The sequence below is a fragment of the Melospiza georgiana genome, chromosome Z (genome assembly GCF_028018845.1).
Source record: "Melospiza georgiana isolate bMelGeo1 chromosome Z, bMelGeo1.pri, whole genome shotgun sequence".
Classification (NCBI taxonomy): Eukaryota; Metazoa; Chordata; class Aves; order Passeriformes; family Passerellidae; genus Melospiza; species Melospiza georgiana.
The window spans coordinates 81,629,289-81,654,808 of record NC_080465.1 but is presented as its reverse complement, the minus strand read 5'-3'; the positions used below and the strand labels follow the sequence as shown (position 1 = coordinate 81,654,808).

Sequence of the window (25,520 nt, the reverse complement as noted above, 5' to 3'; positions counted from 1 at the left end):
AGGGCTGTCAGGCTCCATAGCCTGCCTGACAGTTGATGGAGAAGAGTGGATGAAAGAGGACAAATATTCCAGTAGAAAAATCCATATTCTTGTCAGCCTGTGCACGCTGCCACAAAGTACATATATTTTTCTTTTTGATCTCAGCTTGGCTTTTAGTTGGGCAAGAATAGATGTGTGATGAAGACACATGAGGAAAATTTGGGAGACAGTCACAGCTTCCACTTCTGGACCTTGTACCTTGTTGTGAGGAGGGGAACAACCTTGTTGTAAAGGATTTTTGCTTTTTAAAAATTGCATTATTCATGCCCTGAAAATCAAAATCAAGCTTAAAACCTTACATACACTGGAGACATGGCTGCTGCAAAATAAAGCAACTCTTCTAGAATGCAGCATTTGTTGGTGATGAAGGGTATTTATGAGCTAAACTTCATAGAAATGCCTTTTGAGGGTTGCAACTAACCCTGTGCTGAGACTTTAAAAATTAGTCTGATATTTATCAAGGTGGTTTTCAGAGCTAGAGACAGAGGCACAATAATAAGTGAATGACTTGGAATTGAAGTTTTGTGCCAATTTAGGGAGCAGCAGTATTTCCTAGCAAGCTCCAAATCCATTCCTAATCACAATATCTGGCCTTGATTTCTTTTTTTTTCCCCTGTGTTTTGCTGTAGTGTTTTTGTGGGGGTGTTTGAGTTTGCATTTTTATTATGAAAAATTTAGTATGAAAAATCCTGCCATTATCCCTGCCCTTGTGCTTACCTAGGGGATGGTCCTCAGAGAAGGATTACCTATGGATGGAGGAGAGAATTGTGTTGCGTTTTTCTAACCTGGATATCTGTGTTATGGGCACTGGTCCCACAAAAAATTGTCCCAGCTTGGTGTGAAGGACATGAGTTTGTGGCTGGGAAGCAGAACTTTGCAAGGGGGAAGACAACAATTAATTTGCAAGGGGAAAGACAACAAAAGCCTCTGCACTGCTGCTCTTTAACTAGAAATCAGCCACCAAGACCTTTCTTATGCCACAAACTCTACTTATAATACATGTAATTATTACAAAAAACCCTTTAAGGAATATATAAGGAAATAATTTGTCCATTATTTTCCTTTCTTCTTTTTCCCTTTTTTCCCAATTTCTATTGGAATAAATTTTTGCTATTCTGGTTCCATGCAGAATACCACTGTATATTCATTTTCCTCTTCATATACATTGGACACATGCACTTTCAAAATCTTGATCCCTTTTCCTTGTTTATATTTAAAATTCTTTTAAAGCCAGAATGCTTTATGTGTTTTGGAGAAGAATCTACTAGTTGGAAATCTGCGTTATTCCAAATTCTTCTTCTTTGTGAAATTATCTCTATCTTCTGGAGCAGACACCAGATTTAACCTGATTTTGCTGCATCCCACCTTAAGCATCTCCAGCTTTTTTGCTGCATCCCACCATAAGCATCTTCAGCTTGGTTTTAACTGATTATTTTGTCTCCACAGCACTAGATGGTGCTGATGACAGTATCTCTGAAATCTGAGTCTTCAAAGATACCCATGGTTGCAGAAGTAGTGCTACTGTTTGCTACCAAGGACCAGTTTGCAGATCCAGTTATTGATCTGAAAAAAAAATTCAGTCTGTGAGTGCAATAATAGAATTTGGGAGAGGGAAAAAGGTGGAAAGCTACCAATATATCTTAATTTCTGTGTTGCTTCTTCCCCTTTTAGCATGGAATGTTCTAATGGTATTGACTAATAGCTGTGAGTTAGTGTAGCTAATTCCTTGTGGCTGTGAGGAGTGTTGAAAAGCCTTTTCCTGAGGCTCTTGACTAGCAATGGGATGACAAGAGCTCATGACAAGCTAGCCATTCTCCCCTCTAAAACACACACAGTCATCCTTGGAAAACCTGATAGGAGTCCTGTAATGCTCCAAAAAGAAGTAAAGAAGTCCAAATGATGCTTTTAAATGCAGAAAGCCTAAAAACATCTGACACCTAACAAGAGAAAATGGCCTCAGGTTGCTCTGGAGTAGGTTTAGAATGGATGTTAGGGAAAAATTCTCCATGGAAGAGGTTGTTCTTTCACAGGCTGCCCAGAGCACTGGTGAAGTCCCCATCTCTGGAGGAATTTAAAAGCCATTCTTTAAAAGTGGATGTGGCACTTGGGGACATGGGTCAGTGGTGGCCTTGGCAGTGCTGGGGGCATGGTTGGACTCAATGGTCTTAGAAGCTCTTGCAATATGGGGATGGGTTCATCTGTGAATTGATAGCCATGTTTAGGCTGTCCAGGCCTTTAGGGGAGCATCTGACTCCTTGCTGCTGCTGAGCATTACCTGATGGTCTTTGCCCACTGCTGCTACTTCTACCATTCTCCTTGTAAATCAGGTTACCCCATCCTCTGTGAGTGTCATTGCCCTGCTTTTTTCCAGAATGCAAGAAAAATATGTTTATTTCTCTGTATGTGTATGGACCTCTGATTTAACAGATTATAAAGCTAAGGTAATCTTTTTTCAATTGACTTAGGCTAAAATAAATTTGAAAATAATAGGTAATAGTAAAATGCAATAACTCAGCCTCAAAATACACAAAGCTTTTATCATCTACTCAGATTTCTCCTATCTAAGCAATAGGTTATTAAAATGGATAATATATGAGGTACTTAAGTATATATTACAATGTATTGCATGAGGTGCTGCACTTAAAAATTGCATTCTAGTGAACACAAACTATTTATGAACTACAATTGCATGTATGCCATTCCTTCTGTGACAGTTTGACTTTTAAGAATTTAATAATGAACGGAAAATGTTCTTCAGAGCATATATTGTATAGAATGTTTCTGATTCAAACTCTGCTGTTACTTACCCAGATGCTAAATAAATAAATAAATAATACAATTGTGCATTACATTCTAAAAATTTTGTGTGTATAATAAGACACCTTTCCTTTCTGAATAGTCTTAACTATTTCAGGACACTCTCATGAAGTTATTTTAATTTCTTTTTCCCCCAGTCTATTTTCTCTGTTGTCTAAAAAACACAACAAAGTGCTGGAGCAAGCCACGCAGTCCTTGAGAGGTTCCTTGGGCTCAAACGACTCTCCACTTCCTGATTATGTGAGTATCAAAATGAATGTTGTAACGGGTGCTTCGGAATTCAAGTCATACATCCCTAAATCTGCAAAGAATCCTCAGAGTGTGGCAGCTGAGCAACCATCAACATCAAAATACAGGAACCTGTATGAATGATGTCATGTCTGAAACGTCTCTAAAAAACAAGAATTACACTTAGAAATGGCAGAGCAAAACCACAGCTATGCAGAGGGAAGAGACTTAGTGTCAACTCATGCTTTTCGAGCCATTTGTAATTCAGAATATTTAAATGACACCATTGAAAACGGCATTTTTAAGAAGTGGGCTTTAGCGTCCACAGAATCTTAAAATGCCTAAAAATGATTGAAAACGGTTCCCAGTGAGCCTCTGAGGGAGTACTGGAGTCATGGGGTAAATTAGTATGTTCTGAGTACATGGATACTTAGAGTTCCCTGCAGTTTGCTGAGCCAATGCCCACAAGTAGGCAACAATTTTGTATTTAATTACATAGCTTGTTGGGAAATCTCTGCTTTGGGTGGAAGAACGTCTTGAGAGGACTTGAATAATATCTTTGTCCTGCTGAAGTATCTTTGGTCTGTACTCATTTGAACCCTCACTGCAGTACTGTGTGCAGGAAAGAAAAGTTGATTTATCATTTGCTTGGGATTTTTGAGCATGAAAATGTATCAGCTGTTTTATTTTCAGGGCTAATGCATGATCCATAATATGCCTGCCTGAGACTTTGCATATCCTATTACTCTAGCATTAAATATAAAAATATCTAAAAAGATAATTTGTTATAATAGTTTAATGACTTAAATAGGGAAACAGCATGATACACATCTGCAAAACACATAGGCACACATAGGCATGTGGTAACATATATATGAAGAACTATATTTTAAGATGTGTAAGAATACTTGCTTAAAAAAAAATAATGCTTTAAAAATATTTTATAGGTTTTGAACTTTTTAACTTGCTGGATGTAAACAATACTGTGGTTAAGGAAAGGCCCAGGGGGAAAGGCTTTCTGTATGAAGTTGTCCCCTTACATTCAGAAAGAGCTGAGCAATGCAGCTGATAGAGCTGGGAAAGCTCCCTGGAGTACAGCCAAGAGGCTTAGATACTCCACTGATTTTTTTCCTTTTACTGTTGGTATGATGTAGGGATGGAGGGGGGAAAGAGAGCCCTTGAAAAGATTGGTGTAGGGGACAGTAAATTAAGTTCATGGCCTGTATTTTGAAACAACAAGGTAAACTGTTAAGGCATGGCTTTCTGGTCCTTTCTTTTTCCTATTCAAATTGTTCATGTTACAGCTCAGCCTGAAACATAGGCAGTTGACTAAAAAAATTTGGGGCCAGATTTCATCACTTCAGCATATTCTGCTTCTGTATCTCAGTATGGAGCTAAGGAAAAGGGTGATTCCAATATTGCCTGCTCTGCACAGGTTTGTTTGTTTGTTGAGAGGTGGAGGTTTGCCTAATAAACAGTTCTCTTGCCAGGTTGTGTTTGGACCAAATAGTATTTTAAAAGTGCCTTTTTCACCATTTTTTCATTCACTTTAATTTAGAAATTATTCATTTTCTTACTGTGCTCTGTAATCCAAATGGGAATTTGCATGAACCCGAATCCAATGGTTAAATCACATAAAAGTATCCTAGGTGCTGTTTAAGATATTGTCTTGAATTCTGTGTGTTTGAACCGTAGTACTCTTTATATTCTAGTAAGTTTTTGACCCAATACACAGTCCCTAAGCTTATACTCACTGATGGTGGTAAGAATATACTGAGTTCTACCTTTACATGTTTATTAATGTTCTTTTTGTGAGTTATCTGCTGCAGTTTGCCATCAGGTTGTGGAGTAACAGCAGAGCTGGGAACTGAAGTAAGGAACTGACCCCCATTGGCCCTGATATTGTTCTTGCTGGGGTTTTTCTGGTTTTTAAAAAAGAAAAGAGCAACTTGTTTCATTTATTGAGGCTGGACCAGTGTCCTTTCCTGATAAACTCTTGTCAGTGCGGTGGATTCAGGAGCACAATGGAGAAGGCAGCAGGACAGAGACAACCAACCCCTGTCATTATTGCCTCAAAGACACAATCCTTTGTTAAGACTATTTTTCGTTGTTAGATACAATCCTTTGTTAGACTGTTATTCATTGTTTTTGTTGCAGCATTGACCTGTTTTGAAATACTACATATAATCCAAATAGAAATGGGAAGAATCCACTTAAGTTTATGTTTCTTACTTTCTTGCATTCAATGAAAGCATGTTTTCCAATATTTTTAGCAAACAAGAAAACTGGTAATAAAATAATTGAGAATTTTGCTTCTTTCAGTTCAAATCAAGACATGTTACTTAAGTAAAGATATCAGCGATTTTCTTAGTAATTTCATTATGTAATTTATCAAATCAGAGGTACTTAACAGCATAAATAGAGACATGTTAACTTCTCTTGGGAAGTAACACGTCAGATGTGTTGTTGGAGCTACCATCTACACCAAAAATTTCTTTTCAAGGATTTCATAGTATTCTTTATGATTTTTGAGTGCTTCCCCTGCTTTTTAAACTACAGCTGGTAACGAGAGATTCTCCTTAACTCTTTCTATGGAGAAGAAGAGAGTAAATTTTTATTTTTGGCAACTTCATGTCATTTTCTTGCTGATATGAGAAAAACTAGTTTCCTAAATAGAAAAATTGAGGAAATTAAAAATTAAATGTAGATACAGTATTAGATTCAAGTAGTTTGGCAGACATCATCACTTGAGTTTTACCTCCTGAATTTTGGGTTTAAAAAAAAATTTGTTCTAGCCAGATGAAGCTTAAATGTGTTAGGAAAAATTGTAAAAATAATCCCACTTAGTGGCAATATATTAAATTATTTAGTACACAGCATTGTAATTTAAACAGCACATCAGTGGTGGATGAAATTTGGGATAAAAACCTTGTAGAGTAATATCAAACTTTTCATATTAATAGACACATTAATCAATATATGGAGAGCCATTCTTTAATCCTCTGTCCAAAATCTGTTGGATTTTGGGTTATTTAGCATAGAATGAAAGCATGTTGGCAACTCAAAGAGAAAAATGTAAAAATTACAAATGTAGTGAGCTTTGTGTGTGCATGTATATGTATAAAAATATATGTTTTGATGTGTAGTTATATATATAAAGTCTGCAGTAGCAAAGCCTGGTAGTGCTGGAGACTTCCCAATCAGAGCTGACTTCTCATGACTCCTTCCCAATCCAGTAAATTTACCCACTCTGCAAAGCTGGCTTTCATGCAGGGCTGGAATTCTGCAAATGTAGATGAGTTTTTCTCTCATCTTGATAACCAGAATTAAACTTTGCATCTGGATGATGAGATTTCTGTATTATTTTCTTTCCCCCCTCAGTTTGTGCTCCATAATGGGCTAAATGAATTCCAATATTTAGATTCTTCTTTGATTTTTTCCTGATTTATATGGTAAATAGAAAGCAGCTGTCTGTTTAACCATCTAACTCTTGAAACTCCTAGGCCCCTCGAGCGTCATCTGGAAGTAATGTAGCTTGTAAAACAAAGCTAAGAAGAAAAAGCAATGTTTGTTTTATGTGGGATGAATGACTTCAGTTGGGGTCCCTCTAATTCGGCCATTATGGGGGTTATTAAAAAGCAGTATTACAAAAGTGGTTTCAACAAAAAAGAAATTTGGGGGGGTGGGAGCTTATATCTTGTTATTACATTTGATTATATTCAAACCTCCAAGTACTTCATAAATTGTCCTTCATTTGAGTTTCCCCAAGAGACAACCAGCCCAGTCTCTCCCATGTACATCAAGAGATGTAAAAAGGTTCCCCTGCATCATTTACTTCCTAAGAGAAAATTACCTGTTATAATTAAGAGCTCCATATTTATCTTAGAAACTTGAAATTGCTAAAGAGTAGGTAAAATCAGGTGCATGAACTGCAGTGTTTGGTGTCTTTTAAACATAATGGAACAGATCTAGAATCTATTTATGTTCTAGATTCAGTTACGTGCAGAGAAGTTAATTTTTCACCCAGTATGAAAAAAGCAAGTGTTTTATTCACTAATGATGTGAACAATTTGGCCTTTAAATAAATGTTGTGATGTTTAGGGGATTAGAAGGAGATGATCTGTAAGCCTTTCCAGCCCAAATCATTCTGGCATAATATGATTTTATGAATCATAGAGCCATTTGGAGTGGAAAAGACCTCTAGGTTCATCAGGTCCTATAAAATGTTCTGTGCTTGCATATCTAATATTACATGAGGTATCCTGCAGCTCTGATTCTGATTTTTTTAATTATCTGAAGAGCAGTTTAATGCAGAGCTCTGCCATCACATAGAAGTGTTCTCCTATAGACAAGTGCTATCACGAAGAAGTGGGAAGTCTTCCCCACAATCATCTGATGACTCCAGAAATGATGCAGAAATGGAATTAAACCTATTTCCAAATAAACTGGTCGGCTGTAATAGAGTTAATGTGATGTAATTAACGTTGTTCAGCTGGTAGTCTGTAAAGTACTGCTCGGTGGTAACTGCTAAGAACTCACAAAATATGTAGAACTTGGCTACACTGTTGGCAGAATGGGAAACTTTTGCCAAATTAAATCAAGACTGCTGCCTGAGATATGCCCATATTTGTCAAATACTGGAGTGAGGAAAAAAAACTAAGGTAGTTTTGTTTTGTTGTCTTGGGTTTTTTTTGTCATAATCTTTCTTTAAAATTCAGAAACCACCTACTTACCACCCAAAGCACTGCCTAGGTCTCTTCAGTGTTTTTATTGTCTCTATTTTCTTCCATTTCAAAATGGCATCAGGAAACCCAGTAAGATTTTTTTTTAATGCCTTAGTCACGCATCATTAGTAGTCCAAAAATCTTGATTTTTGTGTGTGAATTTTTAGTATCTCATGTTGTCTAGAGGAATAAACTTAAAATGTGATTATACAAGAGAATTTTTATTAAGGTGTTGTTTAATGAAAGCATATGCTAAAGCAATGTAGTATTGGGTGGGTTTTGAATAGTATGTGGATTCTAGCTGTTCAAGTTGCACTTAATAGGAGACTCACCTTGTTTTGCAGTATAATACCTTCTTTTTGATTACTCTGACTTGATGGCTGATGAAGTAACATTTTCAATATCAGGTTCTTCTTGGGTTTGCCTGTCTCCAGTATTGAGAAGAGGACCTAAAAATACTTTTTCTAAATATTAGTCATACCCTCCTTCAGATGAATTATATTTTATAGAATATTACTCCTACCTAATCTGTCTATTTTTATATCACCAAAAAATAGCTATTTCAGAATAGACTGAAATAACCAACCTAACCCAAATCTAAAGCAGGCTTTTCTATTGAGTAATAGCTGAATTCTGCAGTTCTATCTGAATTCTTAATCAGTTCTTTCCTTTAAATGAATTGAAACTTTCATAAGAAGATGCTGCATAAATTATCCTTAAACAGAAGAACTATCCTAAAATCCTGTGAAAAAAGATGTTGGTGAAGTTTAGTCTCTTAAAACTTCTGTATATTACTATGAAGTACTAATAGTTATTTGCAGCTGGCTTTTGCATTATTATGTCTTTACAAATACATTTCTTGTGATTGAAAGACTTTTACATTAAATACATTGAAGAACATCAAGATGATGTTCTTCAATAGCATGTTGGTCTTTCATCACCCAGGACTTCCACAAAAGTGCCATTGGTGTCTGGTATTTGTGTTACATAGATGGTTTTAAGCTTTATTTCACTTAGAAATTCTCATTATTTTGGCAAATAGGGATGAAAATTCATTTGGTTTGAAGGAACATTTACTATGGCAGTAGCATCTTATAATTATCTGATTTAAAATCTTTCATTCTTCAGGTTTATGAGAAAGGAAAACAAATAAATGGAAGAACACCTGCTAAATTTCAAAACCCCTTGTTTTGCTTGTTAGAAACATTTGAAATAAACCAAACATGATAATATTTTTTTTACTTTTTCTTCTTTAAAATAGTTGTAGAGCTTTAGGACATTGTCATTATTTTGCAGTAAAGGGTATAAATTATGGCATTTGTTCAAAGTCTGCACTCAAACCCCATGTTTTTTGAGAAGACTGCTTAAATGAGTGTTCTTAAAAGAGGTGATTAAACTGAAGAAATTGTAAGAGATTGTCTTATAAAAGGATGAGATCTTGGGGTTTCCTTTGCACCTCCTTAAGTTAAGCAGGAGAACTTTGTATGCTGATTTTTTTCCTGCACAGCTAATTGGGTTGCGTTTGAGAGAACTGGAAGCCTGGCAATGCTGGTTTTAGAAGGGCCTTAGGTGTAGCTGTAGATAGAAAATGTGATACATTATTAAGATAAAGCCCTCATAGGCCTCTCTATAAAACTGTTTATTACTGCCATGTAAACCAACATTTGTTTTATTCACACTAATGGCAAGTATTGAAGTGTTTGGATGAAAAAAGGAGCAGTACTGATCCCCAAAGCACCCTTCTTTGCTGATTTGGTCATTAGATGCTTTTCCTGCTGCCTCTTTTACATGAGTGGGTTGTTCAGCGTTTCTCAGAAACCAATTATTCACCTGGATGGTTCATCTTGGTCAGACGTCCACAGACAAACAGAACAAACTAATGCAGTAGCTCTCCAAAGAGTAGGATTTATTTTTATAACAGCAATCTATTTCAACAATGCATTAAAACAATTTTCTGGTGTTCCTAACGCAAGGTTTTGATTGAAAAATGTAGTGCTTAAAAACCATAAGTATGTGACCATATGTTATAAACATCCCAGTAATTGTTTTTTTAAACATGCAGCCATATAAAGTAGAGGAAATGGACGAGGAAGAAAGTATGTACCAAACCTTTTAGGCTGTTTGGTACTAAATATCTAACTGGAATTGGAATTTCTGTGTGCTGCTTTTTCTCTATGAGATATTGGCGGAACATGTTGTACCTTCCATTTCCAATTTCTCCTCTTCATATTTTACGGGGACATTTACAGACTAACCAGTGACATTTTTGTATGTTTTTAGTTGTTTTAAAAAAAGCCATCCATTACTACCGAAGGGTACTAAGAAGTTATTTAAAAAGTAACCAAACATAGATCTTTAGACTCCTTCATTGCAGATATCTGTGATTTGACACTGGAAAGACAAAGAAAATAATAGAAATTAGGGTGAACCAAGACCCAGTGATTTTGAGAAACATGCTATAAGACGAAGATAGTGTGCTTCACGTTGGATAAAATAATGGAAGAAGTTATTCCCCTGTGGAGATGCTGCTCAAATCTGTCTGAACTGAAACGTCCACACCTCCAGTGCTGGGGACAGCTCTGGGCCCTCAGCACAAGAGAGACACCGAGGGGCTGGAGCGTGTCCAGGGCAGGGAACGGAGCTGGGCAGGGGCTGGAGCCCCAGGAGAGGCTGAGGGAGCTGGGAAGGGGCTGAGCCTGGAGCAAAGGAGGCTCAGGGGGCCCTTGTGGCTCTGCACAGCTCCTGACAGGAGGGGACAGCCGGGGGGAACAGGGACAGGAGCAGAGGGAACGGCCTCAGGCTGGGCCAGGGCAGGCTCAGGTTGGATATTGGGGAAAATTCTTCATGGAAAGGCTTCTCCAGCCCTGGCACCGCTGGCCAGGGCAGTGCTGAGTCCCCATCCTTGGAGGGATTTAGAAGCCATGTGGATGTGGCACTTTGGGACATGGGTGAGTGGTGGACTTGGCAGTTCTGGGAGAATGGTTGGACTCCATCTCTGTGGGCTTTTCCAACCTAAACAGTTCTGTAATTCTATAAAATGTTGAAACAGGACCATTTTCAACCTCTGCAGAGCCACATTTATTACATGTTGTGTCCATGTTACTGTAGCAAGTTAATCTCATCAGTTTACAGTTTATCTTCTCAGAGAGGTCTTGTGCCCCCTGAGCAGCATTTCACAGTGTCATGCCGAGGGCAATTCTCCCACTGGTGGCTGTTGTTAATATTACCTATAATGTTACACAACTGCTGCTGATTGGCAGTGTGGGTGGCCAGGACACTGAATGATGCGATGAAGGAAGGAGAGTGTTTTAATGGGAATGAGTCAACCATATTAAAAGACAGTCTTGGTATGAAGTGAATAAGAAAAAGGCTTGGATACGAAAAATTATTAATATAGACAGAAATCCAAAACCAAAATTGGATTTTGAAAAAGGGTAGGCTCCTCTCTGCTGCTCATATGAAGTATCACATGGAGCAAAATAAGCCACTTACTGAAAACTGATTTCCTCATCACCTGGCCTGAAAACAGATTTAAAGAAATGTAGAAGGGAGAATTTACATTTTGTTTATCTCCACTGACAAGAGTGGATTCTTGTTCTCTGTGAAATACCTTCCTGAAAAACCTCTCAGAAAATTTAGAAAATGTATTTAGAAGAAACAGAAATTTATAAGTCTGTTACTCATTTTTATTGAATTGTGTGGGCAACCTAATGTTTTTCACAGGTGTAATTGAAAAGATAAACTTTTAATTCCCTTTCATGTAATCAGCTATTTCTCCTAATTTTCTCATTTCTTTGTTGATTAAGAACTAAGTGAATTAGTGGAATACATTGCATATTTCATATGCTAAGTCAGCTTTTATAAATTGGAATTCTTCCACAGAATTGGTTAATTATAGAAACAATAACCCAGACTTTGCACAAAAAGTAGCAATTCTTAACAGTCTCCGAGTTAGAGTTAGAGAACTAGGGGTGTTCAGCCCGGGGAAGAGAAGGCTCTGGGGAGACAAGCCTCTAATACATTGCCATGGTTTAATCCTCCTGTATTTGTTATCCCCAGCACTTTTGGGAGATGTCTGATTGCCTTCACTTCTCTGAAACAAAGTTGAGACACGTAAGATACCTTTTTTTTTTTTTTTTTTTTCCCATTTGCCCTTCAGATATGTTACTGGAATGTGGTGGAGCTCTTCCAGAGCTGCTCTTGCTCATACTCAGGCTGGAGCCCAAGCTGGGTGAGCTGTGGCCCACTACTGAACAACACATTCTCCAAAGACATTGTGTTCCAATGCATTTTTGTGTTGCTATCAAGCTGGCACGGTGTGTACAGAGCCTGTTCCACTCCAGCATTTGTGTGTGTGTTAACCCAAACCCTTGACCTCAAAGATAATGTTGGCTAATAACGAAAAACAGCCATCCTGTTCTAGAGAAAATAAGATGTATTGTAACATTGCAGGTTCAATTTGCCTTATTCACTGCAATAGGACTCATTATCTGAAGTATATCTGTTCTCCCCAGATAAACTGTGGAGAAAATGGATGTTGCAGTTCCCAAAGGCAGGTCTTTCATCTACTCACCAGCAGATAATTTGTGGCCCTCACAGAGAAATAAGATGCTTACTCAATGCAGCCAAAAAAAGTTATCTGAACAAACAATGACAAGTTTTCCCATTCCAGTACTAATCTTCTAGATTTTGATAAATTGAGTCAATAGGAAGAGTCATGTTACATTCCCATGGGAAAAAACTTTGTGGAATTTTTCTGATACGTAAAATTATTTTTCTGCAGTACATTAGCCATCTTAACGTGTGGTAAGTTAATTAAAGTTTGTTAGAAAGCAGTGTAAATTATAGGTAACCAGTTATAGTCGCAAACAGGATTTTGGTGAGGAAGAGTTGAGGGACTCTGGGATGGATGTACAACAAACCCAGGTGCTTCACTGTCTTTCAGCAGTAATCTCTCATCTTGTCCCTGTCTGTCACTGCTGAGCTTTATGAACCAGGCTATACAAAATTAACTTTGGTCCCAAAATAGACAAGGCTTCATAAATATTTCAGGAAATTTTATTTAGTTGGATAATGCAGTTTTTACATATTTCCATCAAGAGTATTTTGCCTCAAAATTTGAGAAAATACCATCTGTTGCTCATAGTTCATTTTGGAACAAGTGCCTCTGTACATAGACTTCTGCAATTATTTTCTGTGAGTTTTGGGTTTTCCACATCTCAGTTAAAGGTTTGTTTTTTTGGCATTCAGGCTGCAGCTGCTCTGTGCTTCCAGAACATTTAGCAGCACAGTGGTCAGCAACTTCTGTGTTTATCAGAACTGATGCAGTGTCTTTGTGACTAAATGTATTTCAAAAATAAGATGGAATGTAGTAAAAAGAAATTTAATCTAGAAGATCCCCATTTATTTGGTTTGTTTGCTGTCAGCCCTCAGAAAGCTCTTTCTCATCTCCTTACAATTTCCATTTTATTCAGCTCAAGAGAGCAGTTCTTGAAATTTGTTCATGGAGGTTTTTTGGGCCCAGGTTAATATAATAAATGATACTTTTACTGGCAGTGACTAGTTTTGAAGAATTGGAAAGGTAAGAGGAAAACAAAACCACTTTCTTATATTTTCTAATCTTGGAAGAATTTATCTCCCTTATACTGAAAACCACTTCAAAGCTCAATAGTGTGATTATTCTGATAGGTTTCACATAGCTTTGTTAAGCTATTCCCTTTAATTTTCAAAATATTTAACACCACTGAAAGAATGAATATAGCACGTGTGCTGAGTAGTGTCATAAAGAATTACTTCTTCAACCATGCTGCTATCTTTTAATGTATCATAAGAAATAAAAGCATTGTGAGATGATGACTGTAAAGCAGCTTATTCCTGCTCACAGGAATCTTGTGCCATAACCTCTTGTCAGCTGTCTGCTACCTGGGACCTGACATTTTGTATCATGCACTGCTGCTGTTTACTACTGAACCATGGTATAAACTTTCATGTGTGCACAGTGTAACCTTCTACATGAACAGCAACAGGTTAAATCTACCTTTTTTGTAATTACTGTTTTTAGACATGCCTAATATTGTCAAGAGGGGTTTTTTTCTGTTTTGTGGTGCTTTTCTATTGTCTTACCCATCCCACTGTCCCTTTGCCGTGATTTTTGGTGTTTGAGCAGAGCAGGAGTCTTGCTCTGTGGCAGCAGGGGCAGGGTGTGGCCTTGGCAGTAACACCATTCCCTTGCCTCCTTGATATTCCCCGAATTGTAATGATGGATATGTCTGCTCTGTGAACCCCTTCTGGCTTTCTTATTCCTCCCACAGAAATTTCAATAGCAATTTTCACCCCAAGGGCAGGAATATAGAATCTTTTGGCTACTGGGTAGGGAGAAGCACTGACTTTTCCCACTGACATCCTGTGCATCGTCAGGACTGGAAAATCTTCTGCTTGGATAGTATGGAAATTATGGAAACTCCATTCAGTCTCTGTATTGAGGACTTGGATTACACAGTCTTGTGTGTGAAGTTTTTTCTCTTAGATAGGGTCAGAATTATTCAGATTGGTACTTTCAGTGGGAGAGAACAGTTCCAAGGCATTGATGGTTTTCCTGTGTCATAGCAGAGATGCTGAACCACAGGATCTGATCAGTGAGGAACCATACGAGAACTTAGGAATTCAGATTCTGTGAAGTTGACAGCTTTAGTCAGGGATCAGTGTATATTCAGCTTGTTTTGGTACCTTCTCAATTAAAATCGCTTAGACACTGAAGGTTGGTCTGCAAGACCATAGAATTGTAGGATCCATTTGCTTTGGAAAAGCCCTCTCAAGTCTGGGTTGGAAAAGTCATTGAGTCATTCCCCCAACTTGCCAAGGCTACCACTGGCCCAAGTCCCCAAGTGCCACATCCACATGGCTTTTAGATCCCTCCAGGGGTGGGGACTCCACTCTGGGCAGCTGTGTCAGGGCTGGACAGCCCTTTGATGAAAGAAATTTTCCCTACTGTTGAACCTGAACTTCCAGCAGCACAGCCTGAGGCCGCTCCCTCTGCTCCTGTCCCTGTTCCCTGGAGCACAGCCCGACCCCCCCGGCTGTCCCCTCCTGTCAGGAGCTGCGCAGAGCCACAAGGGCCCCCCTGAGCCTCCTTTGCTCCAGGCTCAGCCCCTGCCCAGCTCCCTCAGCCTCTCCTGGGGCTCCAGCCCCTTCCCAGCTCCGTTCCCTGCCCTGGACACGCTCCAGCCCCTCGGTGTCCCTGTTGTCCTGAGGGCCCAGAGCTGACACCAGGATTGGTGTAATCTGTAATTACTGAGTGATTTTCTCGAGTGACAGCAGGTGGTTCACAGGAAACATGCTAATAGTTGTATATGTACTTCTGCAGTCAGTGTTACAGTTATTACTGCTAAGCATAATATGAAGGATGAAGAAAATATTTGATAATATAGTCAGGGATTATGCTGGGGTGAGGGTACTGGCGGATTAATTACTTCCTGCAACTGTAGTGTATTGTATATAGTAAAGTTTGGGAGGTGGGAAGGAAAAACATTAAGAAAATTGTTGGGTTTTAACTGCTAATTGGTGGGGTTTTTCTGGCCATTTGCAAGATGTGATGTTTTGCCATCTTATTCTTCTTCATGATAGAAATATGGGTTTCTGTATTTCAATTAACATCACATAGGATAAAAAGAATAAGAGCCCATTCGAAAGAAAAATTAAAATATGGTAAGGTTGCTTAAATCTGGAGTTAACTATGAAGTCAAACACAAAACTGAATGCCTGTATTAGCAACTGTATCTTCATAGTAAATTGTTAAATTTGCTCCTTTTTGGAGAACCACTCACTTGCTTCAAAGAGACTCATCAGAAATCATCTCTAAGATGCACATTAAGATCTACAGATTTCCGTAGGTACTGTTTACATTGCTATTAATACTACTGTTGGGTTTAATGCATAAATTGGAAACTTTGTCTTATATGTCTTATATGCATTGCTCCTGATGGGACCCCACAAAGTAGAAAAGTACTTTTTACAAGAGCATGGAGTGACAGGACAAGGGGAAATACCTTCCACTGCCAGAGGGCAGGCACAGATTCTGGCACATTGGGAATTAGGAATTGCTGGCTGGGAGGGTGGGCAGGCCCTGGCCCAGGGTGCCCAGAGCAGCTGTGGCTGCCCCTGGATCCCTGGCAGTGCCCCAGGCCAGGCTGGATGGGGCTGGGAGCAGCCTGGGACAGTGGGAGCTGTCCCTGACCATGGCAGGGGGGGTGGAGCAAGGTGCTCTCTCTCCCTCCCAGCCCAAACCGTCCTGTGATGGTTATCATTCCATGATAATTGTCAAGGTTTCAGTTCTTGCAGCACTTACTGCTGTGTAACTTCTCCAAACAGTTTTGCTGGTGACATTTTGCAGCTAAGCTGAGTGTGTAGGGCTGCAATCAGAAACTTTTTCACTTGAGGAATGTCTTTAAAGTCCTCGAACTCTCCTCAGGGTAGATTGGTTCTCTTAATTAAAGCCTGTATCAGGATGATCTATTTTACCTTTGTATGGTGGAGTTGGGGTTGCATATGGGACTTGTTCTTTCTTGTTCTACCAGTCAAACTAAACAAAATCTTCCCATACCTCTAGGGAATACTGCTAAGTTTCGTGGAGAAATGGAGAAATCTTCATTTCCTTTCAACAGCAACAAAACCTCATTAGTATTTCAAGCATGGTATGACTAAATAAAAATTCACAGTTTTAATTTTCTTAGTAGAAATGTTGTCATCTTCTAGTAGCAGTTGCTTCCCAGGTTTTGTGCGATCTTAGACAATGATTGGGTTCAGTTTTACTAAATACTGTTTGCATTCTGTTGTCATTGTTGCATGTGGTTTGGGAATAGTGTCTTTGAGTGTTGGAGTTCCCAGCTGGTGACTTCCAGGTATTTTGGCTGTTGTGGTGGATCCCCTTATGCTGAAGCTTCTTGGGGGCTTAGACCAGCCTCTGAAGCTTGACCCTGGGTAGATGTCTTCCAGAGTAATTTGCCTTTTCTAAGCTAGTTCAGTGAAAATCAGGTGACTCTGGAAATTGCAAAATCCTCAGTAAACAGGTAAAAAGGACACAGGGCTGTGAGACTGAGGCATCACCAAGAATCAGTAAAGCACTGAAGGAATCTGGGCAGTTTTATAGTAGTTTTTGATTGATTCTGGAGCCTGACTTTGAAGGAAATGGAGGATAAGTTAAAATATTTCAAAGTGAAGTGGTTTAGGATTGGAATTTCAAACACAGGAAGGGCATGGATGGAAGAAGAGATGAAAGTGATGGGGTGAGCAGGAGATGAGCAGTGGGTTAGCGGTAGGTCAGCTGGATAATAAACACAGTATGGTGAAGTCATGTAAGAAGTACCAATGAAGCAGCTGCACCTTCCCTGGGTTATATTTGTGTCCTCAGAAACGGCTCAGTATTTCCTGGGCCAGTGCAAGCTGGGAAAGCAGGGTTTTGGAGCAGGAAAGCAGTTGGGCTTGCTGCCTTGGCAGGTGTCCTGCGGTGTATTTTCCTTTGGAGCAGACTGCTCCTGGGCCTGTTCCTCTGGGGCAGGACACACACTATGGCATTTCCTCCTTGTCATGGGCTGTGGTGGGTGTTGGCATTGGGATATGGGCTGGAAACGCTGTGTTCCTTGTGGGAAGTGTGCTCCCACACAGGCTGGCTCAGCGTGGCTGAAAACCTGCACGCTCAGCTTGCCAGTTGCTTGGGAAGGAGAGGAGGAATGTCAGGATGGACAGTTTATTTAGCCAAGTGTCTGGCAACAAACAGCTCTGCTGTGTGACAGCAGTGCTTTCATTTCTAAGCAGTGATCAGAGATGGCAGGGTTAATACTTAAGGTTATAATCACCATAGGCCCTGCATTTTTTCACATAGTACCTACTTTACCAAAAGTTGTCTAAGCTTGACATAGAACAGCCAAAGAGTATTGCTAGTAAAAGAGATAAAGATAAGATTCTGGTCACCAAAGGCTTGGCTTTGAAGTTGCTTTGCTCACTGAGGGTAAGAACAGCTTTCTTGTAAGCTTCCTTCATTCCTCTCTGTTCTTCCACTCCTTTGGCAGAGCAAGTTTATTTTGTTGAAGGTTTTATTTTCTGCTGAAAGTGCAGGAAATTCAGACAGCTCTCTTGGAAGCTCCCCAAAGCTAATACAAACAAGATACATATGCTTCTCTTAAACTAACTAAAAATAAAGTAAATTATTTGAAAATATTTAACTATAGATATTCCTCAATAAAGAGAAAGGGAAATTTATATAATTACAATTGTGGATGCTGATAAATTATGTAATCAAGGTGAAATTCCCTGTAGCGTGTATTGTCTATTCCTCACAAAAGATTGAGGGGTACCACCCTGAAATCTGGAATAGCTGCATTTCAGGCAGAAGTAGTAACTACTGCATGTCCAAAAGCATAATTCATTGAAGTATTCTTTAGTATGTACAAAGCCAGATGAAAAGAAAAAGTAATGTAAAATGAACTGAAACTGTCTGTTCAGCTCTATTTTGTGTGGCTGCAGCTTATGGATCTGAAACAATTTACCAAATTTTTCCTGTTGGTTTCTCCCTGGTAGAAAAAAGTCACAGAAGTTGTCTGTTTGGGGTTAATTTTGCATTCTTAGTCCTTTTGATATCTGTTAATTGTGCAGGGTATGTATGGTTTTCTTTTTTTTCATTGCTGACAAAATTGCCTTTATAGTCATATCTGCGTCATGAAGGAAGTAGTTGTTTATGACTATAATTTTTTATAATTTATGTTCACAAATTGTTGAATCTCACTGAAAATACTACAGATGAAGAGCTGTAGTGAGTCATCACGGACAGGGGCTCAGCATGGAGAACAGCCATAATTACAGTTGCTTGTGCAGCCTCCACCCTCACCTTTTCTCTATTCCTACATCTATATGAGGCCTTCAGCCTCATCTCTGAAGATGATGGGTGGTCCCACAATGTGGATGCAGCAACACAGACATGATGCAGACCTTCCTGACATTCCAGGGCCTCCAGGGGCTCCAGGAGAGCTGCACAGCCCCTGGGGACAAGGCAGGCAGGGACAGCACCCAGGCAATGGCTCCCACTGCCAGAGGGCAGGCACAGATTCTGGCACATTGGGAATTAGGAATTGCTGGCTGGGAGGGTGGGCAGGCCCTGGCCCAGGGTGCCCAGAGCAGCTGTGGCTGCCCCTGGATCCCTGGCAGTGTCCCAGGCCAGGCTGGATGGGGCTGGGAGCAGCCTGGGACAGTGGGAGCTGTCCCTGCCCATGGCAGAGAGGGTGGAACAAGATGGCTTTTAAGGTTCCTCCCAACCCAAACCATCCTGGGATTTTCTGAGTTGCAAAGAGAGGCAAAGGGAGCTGATGTCCTTAAGGGATCACTCAGACCTAGCAGGGAGAGTGGTGAGTCCGAGGTGGTTTTCCTTCTGTGAATTGTGGAGTTCCTGGGAAGGAAGCTGTTACATCATGTCCAGCTGTTTTAAGTAGCTGCTTCACAGCTTTTGCACACTGTGTGCACTCCTCGCTCCACTGGAGAGGGACCAGCAGTGTTGGTCAGAATGAGCTAAAGCCACCAAGCTTTGACACAAAGCAGCTTGCACTTTTGAAAATTCAAATGTCAAAGCATTTTATTACTGGCAGCGAGTTCCCACTCACTAAAAGCCATTCATTGTCATAAGCAGTTAAGTTCAGAAGTGTGTTAGGACATGTTTTTTTTGTCAGCTTGCATTTCCATCAAGTATTTCTTTTGCAATTACATGTGACATTTCCACTTTATTTCATCAGGTTTCTTTGAATTAAGACTTCAGCACAATATGTTGTCTTGTTGTTTTCTTTTACCCTATTTACATTGTGCAGTTGTAGCATACTCCCTTACCAATCCCTGCTCAGGTTTTGCTTTTTTTAGGCAGATAAGCTTCTTCCTGCTTATTTTGCTAACTATATAATTAGCAGTTATTTAGCTGGAAGTATAATTTGGCTGGAAAATTGCTGTGATGTGAATGCACAGTGAGAAATGAGGCTTTTTTAAGTACATACAAGTGACCTGGGTGTCTGCACCCATTGTCATATGGTGCATAACTCCATTCACATGGATCTTGCCACAAAGGAAAAGTTGCTCTGTTAGATCTCCAATTTTAAAAAAGTTTAAAAGTAGACCTCTTTAGGCTTACAATTATTCATTGCTTTGGATTGGGGTTTACTGTATATCCAGGTAAAGGGGAGGAAAACCAGATCATTGCATTTAAGTGAATTTCATCTTGCTATAAAGAAATATATGATCATATCAATAATATATAGTCTGAAGCTTGTAATTGTCATGTGGACATTATACGAGACTTAAGTTTGTTCACTAATGCTTCTTAGAATCATGCACTAGAATCCCTGAATGGTTTGGGTTGGAAGGGACCTTAGAGCTGATCTTGTTCCTCCCCTGCCATGGGCAGGAACACCTTCCACTATCCCAGGGTCCCCATCCAACCTGGCCTTGGACGCATCCATGGATGGAGCAACCACAGCTGCTCTGGAAACCTGTGCCAGCTGTGACTGAGTGTGCTGCATATCTTCCTGGGTTAGGGATCAAAAATGCAAAATATCATTAAGAAATCTGTCACCATGCATGCTGTGCAATACCCTGGGGACCACACTGAAAAAGGGCTGTGCTTGACTTCCAGTCAAAAAATGGCCTAATCAAGGAGCTAATTTCATCATGGAAGAGAAACACATTTCCACTTTTGTTTATGGATGCCATTTCATAGCATCAGAAGTCACCAAAATTCTGATTTTTCAACCAGCTATTATTTTCTATATAAATTAACTTCGGAGGAAAGAAAACAGAAAGCTGAATAATTTTGCCTCTGTTTATATTAGACAGTACAAACCACGAGGGATGGTTATGCAACACTAAGCTGAATTACACAAGACATGCCTCCCTTTATCTCCTCAGAACTGGTAACATTTAGAGGGTGGAGATTTGCATTCATTCATGATAGAACTTTTAAAATCAGTTTTTTTATGGTCACAATAATTAAAATAAATTCAATGTCAAATTGAATTAAAAGGATGAGCACTCAGAATGTTCCGTTATGGGAACCAGGAGATGGGGCGCCATAAATTAAAGAGGTGTTATGTGACATTGAGTTTTTGCATCCTCTGTTGACAGTGATTTGTTTTTTGATGGGTAAATATGTCTGTAAGGAACTAACTGTGAGCAAATGCCTGGGGTTTCATGGTTAGGCTGCTTGACTTCTCTTGATATTTAAAAGCCATATACTTTCCAAGTGGTTTTACACATCAGGATGTAAGTATTTAATTCTGTGGAAATGTTTGCCCAGGAGGATACCATGCTAATTATTAACTGTATTGCAGTAAAGAAAGCAACAATATTCCAGGATGGTCAGATCCAGGAACATCCAGCTCTGCCTATCATTTGCCTTGGCTTTGAACTTTTGTGTGTTCCTTGATAGTGTTTATCAAACTCAAATTGTTTTTCCCCAGATAATGTTCTCATTCATCGTGTTTTCCCCCACATCCTCTCAGCTTATTTCCATCCTCTTTTTTCTGGCATGATTACTTGTTTTTTCCTTTTACCAAAAGACTACCCAGACGTGTACCTGGGCATGTATGTAAAAGATATGGCTGTCTTTTAGCTGTCACAGGTTGGTTTTTCCCTTGTGCATCTAGAACATAACCAAACATCTGTCTTTTTGCTTTAAAAGTTAGAATCTTTGCAAAAAAGCACCACATTGAACTTCTCTCCTGAGAAAAGACATGAAGTGACTACCTAGAATTGCCCACAGTAATGCAAAGGCTGTGCCTACATTCCCATCCCCTTTGCAGGCATGATTTCAGTCTCACAGAGTTGGTACTGAGCTTTTAGCTTCCACTTTTCTTTTTAATTATGGTTATAATTATTTCTATGGGAATAAGCAAAAAAATAGGTGGGGGAGGACTGGTACGCATTGATATTGACAGAGGCATTATCTAAGCCCTGCATTGTAAAGGAATATTGTAGCAATTTTAAATGTGAGTGCCACACTGAATTTGTCAATTGTAAGCAATAGGAAACTTTTAACTCCTCTTCTTTAAATGTACTGTTCAATAGATTGAAGCATGTCTACATTTCACAAATCAATATTTGACTTTTATTTTCATATAACAGCTAATCCAGTAAAAAAAATGGTCTTACAAGGGTTTAAGCTCCTCTCTGCTGAGGATGATGTGTTAGTCTGTGCCTTGGCCACACACATTCAGCATTTCAGCTGTGTTCAGCTGCTCTGAAAGTAATACACAAGGTGATAAACTGCAGCAACAAAATGTTAATATAACTTTATTTATACCTGTCTTAATACTATGTCTGGATGCAGTGGGTCTGTAGCTTAATACTGATGATATAGAGCAACAAAACCACATGGCATTTTATCAGCATTTCTCCACTTTCTTATCCAAATGCTGTCCTTGGATTTATGCTTGTTTTTTCCTTTGTTTTGAAAACTTTTAAACCCTTAGGAATGATTCAGTCTCTAATTATAGGAGCAGACAGTTCTGATGATGTACGTGCAATACAGGGATTCAGTGCCACTTCTCTGTCTTTTATGGACATAGTTCTTCTTATAAATTCTTTTTCATGTAGTCAGTTGTGAGTAAAAATCTTCACTATATCTCCTATTTTTCTTCATGGGGGGGTCCCAGATTCTGCACCTGCAATGTAGTAGCCGAAATACAGATGGTTGATTCTGTCCATTAGCTCTTAAACATGTTAAATTTAGTTACTGTGTAATAACCACTGAACCTTTTCATTGTTTGAAGCCTGTCTTTAGCAGAGTCTCCAACCTATTGGAAGACAGTTAGCAATGCTTTCTTTTTCAATTAGCTGTATGCCTGGGGTTTAAGCTGAACACACCTTTTATTAAAAAAACATCTAGTTTTTGAAAAGTGATTGTGTGATTTGTTACCTTTCTGTAACTGGACAGATCTCACTTGATTTGGAATCATAATATTTCTGTGAAAGTCATCTATTCTGTATTTTAGGATAGTGTCTTGGTCACTAGCTCACCCTGCTGCATTGGGGGCAGAAGTATGCCAGTGCTCAGAGTTTTTAAAAGTATACCATAACACAGCATATTCTGCAGTAAATCTGATAGGCAGGCACTATTCCCCAGGTGAGTTAGGTCTGGATTTTTCTTCAGATGCCAGCTGAAGCAGTTATTTCTATCTTTGTCTAATATTTTCCATTACATACCCTTGACAACACCTGCCTGGGATGCTGTTTCATAGCACAATAGCTAGGTAACTACAGGCAGAGAAACCACCTGCATTTTGAAAGTAAAGATTATTTCTGTCGTAGAAGAATGTGATCCCATTGACAGCAATCAGCTTTGTAAGGGTTTCTGCCGTCATTGTTAGCTACACTACAATGCTAATTTAGGTGGCAGAGTCATTAAAAATAGGAGATACTTACAATCAGAAAAAAATCTGCAACCTTCACTATCAGGTATCATTGCTAAAGAAGGAATTTTACTGGAATGCATGCACAAGATATTCCTCTTCAAACAAGAGCTCCAAAAAACTTCCACTTAAATCTCCCTTGTACATGTAGAAGACAAGGGCTGGGGATAACCAGACTGTAGTGTGGGAATAATGATTGGATCTCACTTCTCCATGGTCCTCAGTGTCACAAAAGAAATGGAGCAGCAGGTTAGGGGCATGGTGCTGCCTTCTACAGGGCCATCTAGGAGAGGGATTTGGGACAAGGGACAGAGAGATTGGACAAGAGGGAAAGGCTTCCCACTGCCAGAGGGCAGGTACAGATGTGATATTAGAAAGGAATCCTTGTTGTGAGGGTGGAGGTCCCTGGCACAGGTTTCCAAGTGAAGCTGTGGTGGATCTGGCTGAGCTTTAAAGTTCCTTACAGCCCAAACCATTCTGGGATTCTGTGAGCTACACTTCTAGGAAGAAATGCACCTTGCTTCCCATTGAAATCAGCCAGAGCAAAGTGGTAGCAAAGAACTTTGCTCTTTTTGAGTCTAAACAGGATAATGAAAATTCCTGTGTTCTCTTCTGTCTTGGAGAGAGCATACGTCTGCCACATGACAATTCCTACAGTGCTGCTTAATAGTAGAAAATAACTGTGTGCAGATTGAATGACAGCCCAAGAAAATGCTCTAAGTACTGCCTTTTTGTGAAGAATTTAAGTGCGTTGTGATAACTCAGAAAGTGAACTTTGTGGGCAGTCAGCAAAAGGAAGTATCATTGTTCATACCCAGCAGAAAAACTCAAGCTGGTTTAGTATGGTTCTCATTCTTGCCAGACATGTAAAGTCTCACAGTCCAGTTTTTGATGTGATGGAGACAACCTAAATGAGACAAACAAGGTAGAAGAGCCCTTTTCTTACCCTATTCCAAGGTAGGGCAGACAACTCTGCAGTCAGAATAACTGTACTGGAGATATCCTGATGTGGAGCTCAAGGAGGCAAATCCAGGCAGCTGGCAGGAGTTCACATGCCAGCTTGTTCAGCTTAGGAGGTTTGAGTTGTCAAATGCACTGACAAAATGAAAAGCTCTACAAGTTAATCTTAGTGTGAAAGCTTAGTGCACTACAAAAGGAGATTCCTTTTTTTCATTTGTTGCAAGTGTTCTTCAATGCCAAAAAAATAATTTTAAAAAAGAGTCAAAGAGGAAAAGTCTGGTAACAGTGACAGATGTTGGAGTTGCAGTGATGTTTGATACAGTCAGTTTTTCTTCTCCTGCCTTTGCTTTTTCACCCACTTTTTTTTATTTCTGTTACTTTTACTCCCTTTTCCCTATCCCTCCTTCCTGCATAGGGGCTCAACAGAAAATGTCATAAATTAATTATATGCTGAAGTGTTTTACTTAGAATAGGAAGGGTTGAAAAGACTGTGTTCACTTAACCCTTATGAATCTGACTGATTACAATATGGTAATGCTTTCTGTCATGGCTCCTGTTGGGAGAATCAAGCTATGAGGCTGAGTACTAGTATGATGCATTTCAATTAAAATTTTGGTGATTACTGGAGAAAACAGATTCCTTTCCAGACACATGGATGCCAGATTTGCTCACCATAGAAACATTACCAGCTAATAGCTTTATTGGTAATAATTACCTTTGCACTGCCTTTATTACTCAATATTTTACAATGAAAGAGGGCACACTGACCTTCCACTCCTTTCTTAAAGGCACAAGACCTGAATGTGATTGAGGAAGTGATCCGGATGATGCTGGAGATCATCAACTCCTGCCTGACCAACTCCCTCCATCACAACCCCAACCTGGTGTACGCTCTGCTCTACAAGCGCGATCTGTTCGAGCAGTTTCGGACTCACCCCTCCTTCCAGGACATCATGCAAAATATAGACCTGGTGAGTGGTACCTGACTTCAGAGATGGTTACACTTGGTTATCTGAGCTCTTCTTACTCTTGAGAGGTGGAAAATATTTATCATTTTTTGCCAGTTTGTTTTAAAATGTTGAACTTTTCTTGTCTGTTTTTTGGGCCTGCACACGCCTTCTGGGCGGTGTAGAAACACAGGGTGGTTTGGGTTGGAAGGGACCTTAAAGGTCATTTAGTTCCAACCCTCTAATTTCTTTAACAGCCCTATCCCACATCTTTAACTCAGGAGAATCAGAAGGATTTTGAGATGCCTCTGGTAAGGAATTCCCAAACTGTGACGCATCTTTCACCCCAGAAAGGGAGAACAATGTCAGCT

General features: G+C 39.5%; 1 protein-coding gene across 3 annotated transcripts in view; it reads left to right on the top strand.

The window, feature by feature from the left end:
- DYM (dymeclin) overlaps nucleotides 1-25,520 on the top strand; it is a 209,406-nt gene that overhangs the window by 140,602 nt on the left and 43,284 nt on the right. For all 3 annotated transcript variants that reach the window (XM_058044202.1, XM_058044201.1, XM_058044204.1), the window contains 2 exons: nucleotides 2,994-3,096; nucleotides 24,991-25,173. In XM_058044202.1, coding sequence (XP_057900185.1) covers nucleotides 2,994-3,096; nucleotides 24,991-25,173 — 286 coding nt within the window. The remainder of the gene's footprint in view (nucleotides 1-2,993; nucleotides 3,097-24,990; nucleotides 25,174-25,520) is intronic.